Source organism: Lipotes vexillifer, unplaced genomic scaffold, assembly GCF_000442215.2.
Source record: "Lipotes vexillifer unplaced genomic scaffold, Lipotes_vexillifer_v1.1 scaffold886, whole genome shotgun sequence".
Lineage (NCBI taxonomy): Eukaryota > Metazoa > Chordata > Mammalia > Artiodactyla > Lipotidae > Lipotes > Lipotes vexillifer.
The window spans coordinates 1,054,206-1,067,269 of record NW_006771059.1 but is presented as its reverse complement, the minus strand read 5'-3'; the positions used below and the strand labels follow the sequence as shown (position 1 = coordinate 1,067,269).

The window sequence follows — 13,064 nt, the reverse complement described above, 5'->3', positions numbered from 1 at the left end:
TGTATTGATGGGCACTTAGGTTGTGTCCATATCTTGGCTATTGTAAATAATGCTGCAATGAATATAGGGGTCCATGTATCCTTTCAAATTAGTGTTTTCATTTTTTTTTGGCTAAACACACAATAATGGAATTTCTGGATTGTATGGTAGTTCTATTTTTAATATTTTTGGAAAACTCAGTATTGTTTTTAAATAGTGGCTGCACCAAGTTATATTCCCAGTGTTACTGCATGAGGTTTTCCGTTTCTCTGTATCCTTGCCAACACTGGTTATTTGTTGTCTTTTGGATAATAGCCATTCTGACAGGTATGAGGTGATATCTCATTTTGGTATTGATTTCCCTGATGATTAGTGATGTTTACCATCTTTTCATGTGCCTGTCCATCTGTATGTCTTCTTTAGAAAAAATGTCTATTCAGGTCCTCTGCCCACTTTTTAATCAGCTTGTTTTTTTTGATGTTAGTTGTTTGAGTTTGTTGTATATTTTAGATATTAACACCTCATTGGATATATTGTTTGTAATCTCCCATTAAGTAGGCAGCCTTTTCATTTTGTTTAGTTTCCTTCACTGTGCAAGAAGCTTTTTAGTTTAATGTAGTCTCATTTGTTTATTTTTCTTTTGTTTCCGTTGCCTGAAGAGACATATCCAAAAAGTATTGCTGAGACTGATGTCAAAGAGCATACTTCCCATGCTTTCTCCTAGAAGTTTTATGGTTTCAGGTCTTACATTTAAATCTTTAATCCATTTTGAGTTTATTTTTGTATATGGTGTGAAAAAGTAGTTTGGTTTGCTTCTTTTACATTTAGCTGTACAGTTATACCAGCACCATTTATTGAAGAGGCTCTTTTCCCCACTGTATATTCTTGCCTCCTTTGTCATAGATTAATAGGCCATATAATGGGTGCATCTCTGGGCTCTCAATTCAGTCCCATTAATCTGTGTCTGTTTTTGTGCTGGTACCATACTGTTTTGATTACTGTAGCTTTTTAGTAGAGTTTGAAATCAGGGACTTTGATACCTTCAACTTTGTTCCTCTTTCTCAAGATTGTTTTGGCTATTTGGGTCTTCTGTGTTTCCATAGAAATTATAGAATTATTTGTTTTAGTTCTGTGAAAAATGCCATTGGTGTTTTGGTAGGGATTGCATTGAATTTGTAGATCACCCTGGATAGTATGTTAATTTTAACAATATTAATTCTTCCATTCTATGAACACAGTATATCTTTCCATCTGTTTGTGTCATCTTCAATTTCTTTTATCAGTCTCTTATAGTTTTTCAAGTACAGGTCTTTTATCTCCTTACTTAGATTTATTCCTAGGTATTTTATTCTTTTTGATGTGACAGTAAATAGGGTTGTATTCTTAATTTTTCTTTCTGATAGTTTGTTTTTAACATATAGAATATAACAGATTCCTGTATATTAATTTTGTATCCTGCAACTTTACCAACTTCATTGACGAGTTCTAATAGTTTTATTGTGGCATCTGTAGGATTTTCTATATGTAGTATCATGTGATCTGCAAATAGTGACAGTTTTACTTCTTCCTTTCCATTGTGGACTCCTTTTTCTTCTTTTTTTTTTCTGTCTGATTGCTGTGGCTAGGATTGCTAATACTGTGTTGAATAATAGTGGTGAGAGTGGGCATCACTGTCTTGTTCCTGATCTAGGAGGAGGTGATTTCAACTTTTCACCATTGAGTATAATGTTAGCTGTGGGCTTGTCATATATGGTCTTTATTATGTTGAGGTGTGTTCCCTCTATGCCCACTTTCTGGAGAGTTTTTATCATAATTGGATGTTGAATTTTATCAAAAGATTTTTCTGCATCTATTTAGATGATCATATGGGTTTTTTCCTTCCATTTGTTAATGTGGTATATCACATTGATTGATTTGCTGATATTGAAAAAATTCTTGCATCCCTGGGATAAATCCCACTTGATCATTGTGTATGATCCTTTTAATATATTGTTGGAGTTGCTGTGCTAATATCTTGTTGAAGATTTTTGCATATATGTTCATCAGTGATATTGACCTGTAATTTTCTTCTTTTATGTGAGATCTTTGTCTGGTTTTGGTATCGGGGTGATGCTGGCCTCATAGAATGAGTTTGGAAGTTCCTCCCTCTGCAGTTTTTTGGAATAATTTGAGAAGGATAGGTTTTAACTCTTCTATATGTTGGTTAGAATTCATATGAAGCCATATGGTCCTGGACTTTTGTTTGTTGAGAGTATTTTAAATTATTAATTCAATTTCATTACCGGTAATCCTTCTGTTCATATTTTCTATTTTTTCCTGATTCAGTCTTGGGAGATTGAACATTTCTACGACATTGTCCATTTCTTCTAGGTTGTCCATTTTATTAATGTATAAATAGTTCATAGCAATCTCTTATGATCCTTTGCATTTCTGTTGTGTTGGTTGTAACTTTTACCCTTTTATTTCTGATTTATTGATTTGGGACCTCTCTATTTTTTTTCTTGATGAGTGTGGCTAAAGGTTTATCATTTTGTTTATGTTTTCAAAGAACCAGCTCTTAGTTTCATTGTTTCTTTTTCTATTGTTTTTTTTTTCAGTATTTCATTTATTTCTGCTCTGCTCTTTATTATTTATTTTCTTCTACTAACTTTGTTCTTCTTTTTCTAGTTCCTTTAGATGTAAGGTTAGACTGTTATTTGAAATTTTTCTTGTTTTCTGAGATAAGCTTGTATTGCTATAAACTTCTCTGTTAAAACAATTTTCACTGCATCCCATAGTTTTAGGACCATTGTGTTTTCATTTTTATTTGTCTCCAGGTATTTTTTTATTTCCTCTTTGATTTCTTCAGTGATTCATTGTTTAGTAACATAATGTGTAGCCTCCATGTGTTTGTCTTTTATTTTGTGCAGGTTTTTTCTTTTTAAATTGGGGTATAGTCACTTGACCATATTGTGTTAGTTTCTGCAGTACAATGAAGTGAGTCAGCTATATGTATACATATATCCCCTCCCTCTTGGGCCTCCCTCCCCAACATCCCATCTATCTAGGTCACCACAGAGCAGTGAGCTGAGCTCCCTGTTATATACAACAGGTTCCTATAGCTATCTGTTTTACACAGGGTAGTGTATATATGTCAATCCCGATCTCCCAATTGGGGAAAGAGGGGCAGGAGGAATTGGGAAATTGGGATTGACATATATACACTATTGATACCATGTATAAAATAGGTAACTAATGAGGGCATACTGTGTAGCACAGGGAACTCTACTTATGCACTGTGGTGACCTAAATGGCAAGGAAATCAAAAAAAGAGGGGATATATGTATATGTATAGCTGATTCATTTTGCTGTACAGTAGAAACTAACACAACTTTGTAAAGCAACTCTACTACAATAAAAATTAATCAAAAAAAAAAAGGAAAATAGGGGGCTTCCCTGGTGGCACAGTGGTTGAGAGTCCACCTGCTGATGCAGGGGACACGGGTTCGTGCCCTGGCCCGGGAAGATCCCACATGCTGCGGAGCGGCTGTGCCTGTGAGCCATGGCCGCTGAGCCTGTGCATCCGGAGCCTGTGCTCTGCAACAGGAAAGGCCACAACAGTGAGAGGCCTGCATACCACAAAAAAAAAAAAAAGAAAAAAGAAAATGAAGCTTTTTATCTTATATTTTATTTCTTGTCTCATAGCACTATGGTCAGAGAAATGCTTGATATGATTTCAGTCTTCTTAAATTTACTGAGTTGTTCTGTGGCCTAGCATGTGATCTATCCTGGAGAATGTTCCATGTGCACTTTAAAAGAATGTATATTCTGTTGCTTTTGGGTGGAATGTTCTATATATGTTTATTAAGCCCATTTGGTCTCTTGTGTACTTTAAGGCCTGTGTTTCCTTATTGATTTTCAGTCTGAATGATCTGTCCATTGATGTAATTTGGCTGTTGAAGTCTCCTACTATTACTGTGTTACTGTCAGTTTCTCCCTTTATGTCTGTTAATATTTGCTTTATGTATTTGGGTGCTCCTATATTGGGTGCATATATATTTACAATTGTTATAACTTCCAATTCTGTGTTTTAAACTCTATTTTTTCTGTGTACAAAGGAACTCATGTACACTGTTGGTGAAAATGTAAATTGGTGCAGCCACTATGGAAAACAGTATGGATGTTTCTCAAAAAACTAAAAATAGAACTACTATATGACCCAGCATTTCCACTCCTGGGTATATATCCAGAAAAACCACACCAAAATGATACCACACCCTGATGTTCATAACAGCATTATTTACAATAGCCAAGATATGGAAGCAACCTAAATGTTTATCAACAGATGAATAGATAAATAAGATGTGGTAATATATATATATATATATATATATATATATATATATATATATATATATACAATGGAATCCTATTCAGCCATAAAAAAGAACAAAATTTTACCATTTGCAGCATCATGGATGGACTTGGAGGGCGTTATGCTAAGTGAAATGTGTCAGAAAGAGAAAAACATATACTGTATGATATCACTTATATGTGGAATCTAAAAAATACAAGTGAATATAACAACAACAAAAAAGAAGCAGACTCACAGATATAGAGAACAAACTAGTGGTTACCAGTGGGGTGGGGGGAAGGGCAATACAGGGGTGTGTGAATGGGAAGTGCAATATGGGTGAATATAGCCAATATTTTGTAGTAACTGTAAATAGAAAATAATCTTTAAAATTTGTATACAAAATTAAAAAAAAAATTTAAGAGATGGAAACACAAAAAATAAGAATTTACTGGCACCATTGTCCTTGAAGTAGAATGAGCTCACAGAAATGGCTACTGCCAGAGTCTGTGTGCTAGTGTGATTCCTAGCTGCCTCCTGCCTCTCCAGGAGGCTCTCCAAGATCAGAAAGTTGGTCTGACCCAGGCTTCTTTCGAATAACTGCTTCTGCCCTGTGTCTCGGAGTGTGTGAGCTTCTGTGTACCCCTTTAAAGAGTGGAGTGTCTGTTTCCTACAGCATTCTGGTTCTTCCAAAAGTAAGCCCCACTGGCCTTCAAAGCCAAATGTTCTGAAGGGTCATCTTCCTGGTGCAGGACCCTGGGGCTGGGGAGCCTGCTGTGCATCTTGGATCCCTCACTCTTTGGGAGGAACCTTTGCAATTGTATTTATCCTCCCTTTTGTGGGTCACCTACCCGGGGGTATAGGTCTTTTGACTATACCTCATCTCTTTCCCTCCTACCTGTCTCTGTGGTTTCTCCTTTATATCTTTAGTTGTTGAAGACCTTTTCTGCTAGTCTTCAGGTTGTTCTCATTGACAGTTGCTCTGTAAATCGTTGTAATTTTGGTGTGCCTGAGGGAGGAGGTGAACTCAGAGTCTTCCTACTCTGTCATCTTGGTCAGTCCATGAAGTGCATTCCTGACTGAATGGTAGTGTCTAACGTCACCTAGGCAGGAGTCTGACACTAATCCTTTCCTAGCAGCAGAGGATCCTAGAGTTGGAATTGGGTATTCCAGTCACTTTTTGCTCATAATAATTTGAAGATTGCTTAGATTGTGTGCATACTCACTTGGATGATAATGGGAACAAAATCACGGTCTGGTAAATAGAATTTAGAATTAAATTATATAGTAAGAACACATCAAAAAGTGGTGTTACTCTTTGTAAGAGCTTGTCGACCTTATATAAAAATCTCTTAAGAAAAAAAATCCATGCAAAATATCTTGAAGCTAGACAGGGCAATGTATTGGAACAAATTTAATCATTGGAGTTAGAGACATTTAGGTTTGAATACCAGCTCTGCCACTGACTAACTTTATGACTTTGGGTAAATTTACTTAACCTTTTTGAGCCTCAATATTCTAATCTATAAAATGAGGATAATAATATTTACCTTACAGAGTTATTATGAATATTAAGTTAAATTATATATCAAAACACCTGCTTAGGAGATGTCACTTAATTGGCCTTCTATAACTGGTATGAATAATAAGACAATATCTGTCTCCCAGTCTTGTCTGTACTCAAAATTCCTGTGAATTTGGAAATAATTCCTGAATACCTTCTGATACCCCAACATATGCTGGATGAACCCATAGCTTCTTTGAGTCCAAAAGCTCTAAATCTTGTGAAATTTTTGAGCTTTAATTCTTCTAAACTTTGCTTAGAGCAGCTGCTATCTCCCTACCATGGAATGTGCTAGCAATGAGGCGCTCTGTTTGGGTCTGGAGATTTCTGAATGCTGTATTTTATAATCAGCTTTGTTCTTGGATTGCCAAGTGGTAATTTGGAGAATAAAGACTTACTTTGCTAGTTAGGGAAGAACTAGAATCTATGTGCAAACAGTAATAACCAACAATATTTCCCTGCACTCAAATTCTAGGTAATTGGAATTTATATTGTCATATTGTACATTCCAGTCATTAGTACTTCAAGGGTTCAGGAAATATCTGATATTGAAAACAGTGGCTAAAACATAACTAAAACCCACCATTAAATGGCATTTTCTCCAATCCCTTTTGGAGAACCCATCAATCTAATATGATACACGAAATGTTTAATCCTGGGAATTTTTTGAAGACATATTTCCAGATAACACTTAATCTTTGAGAAATCCAGCCCAGTCAGCCACAAAGACTAATGTATATTACTTTAGAATAGGCTCTTATAGGTTTCAGATTATAGCTACCTACTTTTCTCAAACTTCCCTGACTCTTTTGAAACTTTCTTAGAAAGTATTGTCAGATTCACAGTATGCTGTAAGAGTTTTAAAAAGGGACACTTTTCTTGCTTTATATAGTTGGAGTTATTTTTTTCCAGATTTATTGATGTATAATTGATTTATTGAATTGCTTCCAAAACATAGGGTGTGGAAATATAATCATCAAAAAAACATCAGACAAACCTGAATTGAGGGGCATTTTACAAAATACCTGACCAATACTCCTCTGAACTGTCAAGATCATGGGAAACAAGAAAAGTATGAGAAACTGTCACAGGCCAGAGGAGACTAAAGAGACATGACTAAATGTAATGTGGTATCCTGGAAGGGATCTTGAAACAAAGAAACAGACATTAGTGGAAAAACTGGTGAAATCCAAATAGTCTGGAGTTTAGCTAATAGTACTATACCAATGTATCAGTGTTGGGTTCTTAGCTGTGACAAATGTGCCACTGTGAGGTAAGGTGTTACAATAGGGGAAACAGAGTGACAGTTATATGGGAACTCTCTATATTATATCTGCAAATTTTCTTTAAATATAAAATTATTCCAGAATTGAAGTTTATTAAAATAAAAAAAACTAAGAACAAGCATTTTGGAGGTCCTGGATTTAAAATGAAGTTGTTAGATGAATCAGTATTAACTACTTTGTGTACAGCCTATGAGGTGAGCACTATGTAGGAAAGCTTAAACAAAAGGCATGGCCCCTACCTTCAGGTGGTTTAGCAACTACTTGAAGAGATGAGACTTTGACATGTGAAAAGATTAGCAATGATTGGTATTATTTGATTAAGCTCCAAACTGGGTGATACTGACTGTAGGAGGTCAGAGGGAGAAGGCTGGAGTGGCCACCAAGGGTTTCACAGAGGGAGTGCACCTGGATGAATAAGTTAGAATTGTATCAGTAGAGAGAGGGAAGACTTGCAGTAGAAGGTAACAAAGAGAAAAGCACTAAGGTCTTGGGCACAGCAAACTCAGGGAAAAATAAAGGCAGCTTGATGTTGTGTGGCGCCCAGGGAATGCATATTTTTAGAGAAGATAGAACATTATGCAGAACCTTGAAAGTTAAGCAGTAGGGGGTGAGGTTGAAACTGGCCACAGGGAACCAGTGTAGCAGCAGTAGGATTACAGTATATGTTTTGATTCTGTGGCTTTCAGCCTTTTGCCAAATTTTTCTATTATTTATTAATCTGCTAACACTTCACTCAGCATGTACATTTGATAAGACTATGTGGGGATGAAATTCACCTGCAAGAGATGAAAGTACAGTCATGCTCATTTTCTGAATTAAAAGGGCTTTTCTTGAGTAAATGAAATTTCAGTTCTGAATAATCTCATCTTATAAGATAATGAGAATTTGGGAATGATTCCTGAATACCTTTCTTACCTGGCACTTTTCTCTGTCCATACTGTTTCCCAGAGTCAGAAGGAACTTTAGTCCTGCTGTTACTGACTCAGTAAAAGCTTGTTTTTACTTTCTTTTTTTTTAAAATTATATATGTATTTATTTATTTATTTTGGCTGCATTGGGTCTTCATTGCTGTGCACGGGCTTTTTCTAGTTGTGGCGAGCGGGGGCTACTCTTCATTGTGGTGCACGGGCTTCTCATTGTGGTGGCTTCTCTTGTTGTGGAGCATGGGCTGTAGGCACACAGGCTTCAGTAATTGTGGCACACAGGCTCAGTAGTGGTGGCTCGCAGGCTCTAAAGTGCAGGCTCAGTAGTTGTGGTACACGGCCTTAGTTGCTCCGTGACATGTGGGATCTTCCCGGACCAGAGCTCAAATCCATGTCCCCTGCATTGGCAAGCAGATTCTTAACCACTGCTTCACCAGGGAAGTCCCTGTTTTTACTTTCAAGTGAGTAGTGCATTGTGTTCAGATAATTTTGCTCTTTGAAAAGGTTGTTGGACTTTCTTTTTTTAAAGTGATGGGTACACTGCTTATTTTAAAAAATAAAGAATGGGAGGGGTCTGATGCCCTTGCACTTTCTCATCTGTTTCTCTGTAAATTTAAAGTACAGAAATATGCCTCTATACCAGCTTTGCCCACTCAGAACTATTAAGTGACCGAGCTCTTGACAAAGGGAGACATGGGCTACATTGTTTTCAGTGTAGTCAACAACAAACCAGAGACCTCATGACATTGCATTCAGTTCTTCTGTGTGCATGCTGCCCATGTGCAAGCAAGCCCACAAGTTGGTGGGCTTAGGAATTCAATGGGGTCATTTTAGACTGGTCAAGGGGAAAGAGACCATAATAACTAGGAAATCAAATTCAGTAAATGAGGCTATTTGGAAGAGAACATAAGATATCTCAGCTTTTATTGTCTTTCTATTTTGTATCACATAGTTTAGAAGAACTCTTTCATATATTTCCGTCTTATTTCCCCAGCAAGATTGGGAATTCTAATATGTACTGCATGTAGTGAAAAAGAACAGGGTTTTGCAGTCAGATATCTTTATATTTTTAATTTAGTACAGGCAATTAATAGATCATTCTTCTCGCGCAGGTATCTTAACCTATCTAAGCCTCAATTTCTTTTGTTGTAAAATGGGGATAATCATACTAACCTTTCAGAATTGTTATGAGGATTTCTGGGGATATATGTACATAGCCTCACAAAGAGTTTGGTACTCAGCAAGCACTCAACAAGTCTTAGTTCCCTTTCTCCTTAAAGGTCTTTATCTGGTACAAATCTTAACCCAGTACTAACATATAATAAGGCTTGGAAATTTCCTCTTGGGATTATCTTGGGAGGCCATTCCTGCAGCTTTTTTGTGTACCCCTCTATTAGAATTATATAAGGACAACTCTGGCAAAATTTTAAGGCAGACAAAGAAACTTCACTGTTTCCTTGCCTTACTTCTCTCCAGGCAATCCCTCCCTCCACTTCAAATATGAACACTGTCTGCCCTTTCTATGAAGACCAAACTGGTAACTGGTCACGGTAGAGTTTCAAGCATCAGAAGAATTGAATTTTAGGGTAGATGGTACTCCCAGTGCTCCTTGTTTCACAGCCTCCTGGGTCTACACATACAGCCATCTCTGAAGGAAATGGAGAGAGACTGCAGTTCCTTCTGACTCTGGAAAAAGCTCCAGATAAGAAAGGGCTGGATCCTCTTTAATAAGTGGTGCTGTGAAAACTGAACAGCTACATGTAAAAGAATGAAATTAGATCACTCCCTAATACCATACACAAAAATAAACTCAAAATGGATTAAAGACCTAAATGAAAGGCCAGACACTATAAAACTCTTAACAGAAAACATAGGCAGAACACTCTATGACATAAATCACAGCAAGATCCTTTTTGACCCACCTTCTAGAGAAATGGAAATAAAAACAAAAATAAACAAATGGGACCTAATGAAACTTAAAAGCTTTTTGCACAGCAAAGGAAACCATAAATGAGGAAAATACAATGCTCAGAATGGGAGAAAATATTTGTAAATGAAGCAACTGACAAAGGATTAATCTCCAAAATATACAAGCAGCTCATGCACCTCAATATCAAAAAAAAACAAACAACCCAATCCAAAAATGGGCAGGAGACGTAAATAGACATTTCTCCATAAAAAGAGAAACAGATGGCCAACAAACACATGAAAAGATACTCAACATCACTAATTATTAGAGAAATGCAAATCAAAACCACAGTGAGGTATCACCTCACACCAGTCAGAATGGCCATCATCAAAAATTCTACAAACAATAAATGCTGGAGAGGGTGTGGAGAAAAGGGAACCCTCTTGCACTGTTGGTGGGAATGTAAATTGATACAACCACTATGGAGAACAGTATGGCGGTTCCTCAAAAAACTAAAAATAGAACTACCATATGACCCAGCAATCCCACTCCTATGCACGTATCCAGAGGAAACCATACTTCAGAAGGATACATGCACTCTGATGTTCATTGCACTATTTATAATAGCCAGGACATGGAAGCAATGTAAATGTCCACTGACAGATGAATGGATAAAGAAGATGTGACACATATATACAATGGAATATTACTCAGCCATAGAAAGGAACGAAATTGAGTTATTTGTAATGAGGTGGATGGACTTAGAGTCTGTCATACAGAGTGAAGTAAGTCAGAAAGAGAAAAACAAATACCGTACACTAACACATATATATGGAATCTAAAAAAAACAGTACTTATGAACCTAGTGACAGGGCAGGAATAAAGACAAAGATGTAGAGAACGGACTTGAGGACACAGAGGGCAAGGGGAAGCTAGTATGAAGTAAGAGAGTAGCATTGATATATATACACTACCAAATGTAAAATGGATGGCTAGTGGGAAGCTGCTGCACAGCACAGGGAGATCGGCTTCATGCTCTGTGATGACCTAGAGGGGTGGGATAGAGAGGGTGAGAAGGAGGCTCAAGAGAGAGGGGATATGGGGATATATGTATACATATAGCTGATTCACTGTGTTGTACAGCAGAAACTAACACAACATTGTAAAGTAATCATACTCCAATAAAGATAAATTTTAAAAAGAATGGGCTGGATAGATGAGATTTTTCAGAACTAATAAAGAAAAGCCTTTTTAACCCAGAAAATTAGGCATGACTGTATTTTCCTTACTGTGACCACATTAAGACATAGCTGTTTTTGAGAAACTACCTTTAAATATCTACATTCTCCTCTTTTCACACAAGGCTCTACTGAAATTACTTGAGCCTTAACATCTCTAGACATAATGTGGTAGAATTGCAACTGAAAAAGAAAGTAACAACAGTATTTGGGGAGGCAGACAGCAGTAAAATAGCAAACCTTACATTGTGCTCTTATGCTGCCACATCTTGGAACATCTGCCAGGAGAACTCCAGGGAGCTAGGGGTAGAGATGGGAGATCAACAAGAAAATTCTTAATAGTCTTACCCTAGATTTGTTGTAGACTTGTTGGTAAAGAGATGTGAATTACAAGTTTTACATGGCTGATTGTGACCAAAGCATTTTTTAAAATATTGCAAAACAGGCAAGCTGAAAACAAGTGTTTCTTGCTGTGGTTATACCATTAGATTAAGCAGTAGGAAGCCAGTGGCTTAAGGACTCATGACAGTATTTATTTAAAATGCACACAGATCTCTTTGTTTACCAAACGACTACACAGTGGCAACACTGCAGTAGTCTAGTGCCAAACAGACTAACTGGGGATTCAGACTTGATTTTCCTTTTGGGTGTATTTTGTAAGTAGATTAGTAAAAGACTGAAAAGGCAGCTTTAAATTCTACTTGTTCATGCTTCCTTCACCCCACTCTTAAATCGATAGGCACTGGCTAGGCAAAGACAGTCTTATTATTTAACTACAAATTAGCGTAGCCCTTCTTTTGACAGCATTTGAAACAAACAGAACCAATTGAAAGGAATTTATATATCTGAATTTCTCTTTGCAGAAGTTGACTGGGTCACAAATTATAACCTATTTAAAAAGACAATACACACCCACACAAGTGTTTATTCATTGAGACTTCAATTATGTGTAAGAATTTAGTCATAGAAATTATGAGCATCCATTTAGAAAGTTTCCAAGTTTATTTTGTAATACTGTACCTTTATTGTTCTAGTTCAATATGCTGTAATATTTGTGAGCTAATTTTTCACAGCTGGACAATTATATTAAACTTTACTAAGTACATCATGCTTTCACTAAAACCATAGCCTGCATGCAATATAGATGGATGTAGTATGCAGCATGTGTGCTGTCATTATTAAGCTTAGTCTAAGTGGCATCACTCATAGCAATAAGCACTTGCTCTCTCTTTTAAGTTCCTTGCACTCTTGGCTTTGTCATTCACTTGACTCCTCTCATCTGACCACCTTAGCTTCATATTTAAATACCATGTTATAATTGAAAATTTTAATATATCTGTGTCTAATACCTCCCCCTAGATTGTAATTTTAGGAGGGAATCTGCTATTTTTCTTTAGACATTTTAAAGAACCTGATAAATTTCTTACATACTTAAGAGAGGCACCAAAGAAATATTGTTGAATAGCTATTAAATACAGTTTCAGACAATCATTTTAGATTTTAGTGCATCACAGTTGGAACCTCTGTTGATCTTCAATAAAGTGTTAGCTGAGAAAATGTGACAGGTTGATTATAAAACAAGACAAAACCCCATCTTGATTAAATGTGTTGTAGCTCAGCACTTTCATGAAAAAGACTCTTGTTTACTTGTTCAGTTTCTGTTCCAAATGATGAAAATTGACACATAGAGTCTTGTAACATTCTCAAGGAAATATTCATTTCTGTTAACTGTATGATGCTTATTAAGACAGGAAGTAGACTCAGGTCATTTGGAATGACTTTCAACAAAGGCTAAAATTAAGAGAGTCTTGTAGATAACCGGGAAACACACC

At 36.5% G+C, this 13,064-nt stretch overlaps 1 protein-coding gene across 1 annotated transcript in view; it reads left to right on the top strand.

Moving 5' to 3' along the window:
• Positions 1-13,064, top strand: part of SH3BGRL (SH3 domain binding glutamate rich protein like) — a 52,409-nt gene that overhangs the window by 28,340 nt on the left and 11,005 nt on the right. Inside the window, exon 4 of the mRNA XM_007446495.1 lies at positions 11,784-11,825. Within this exon, the coding sequence (XP_007446557.1) occupies positions 11,784-11,825 (42 nt within the window). The remainder of the gene's footprint in view (positions 1-11,783; positions 11,826-13,064) is intronic.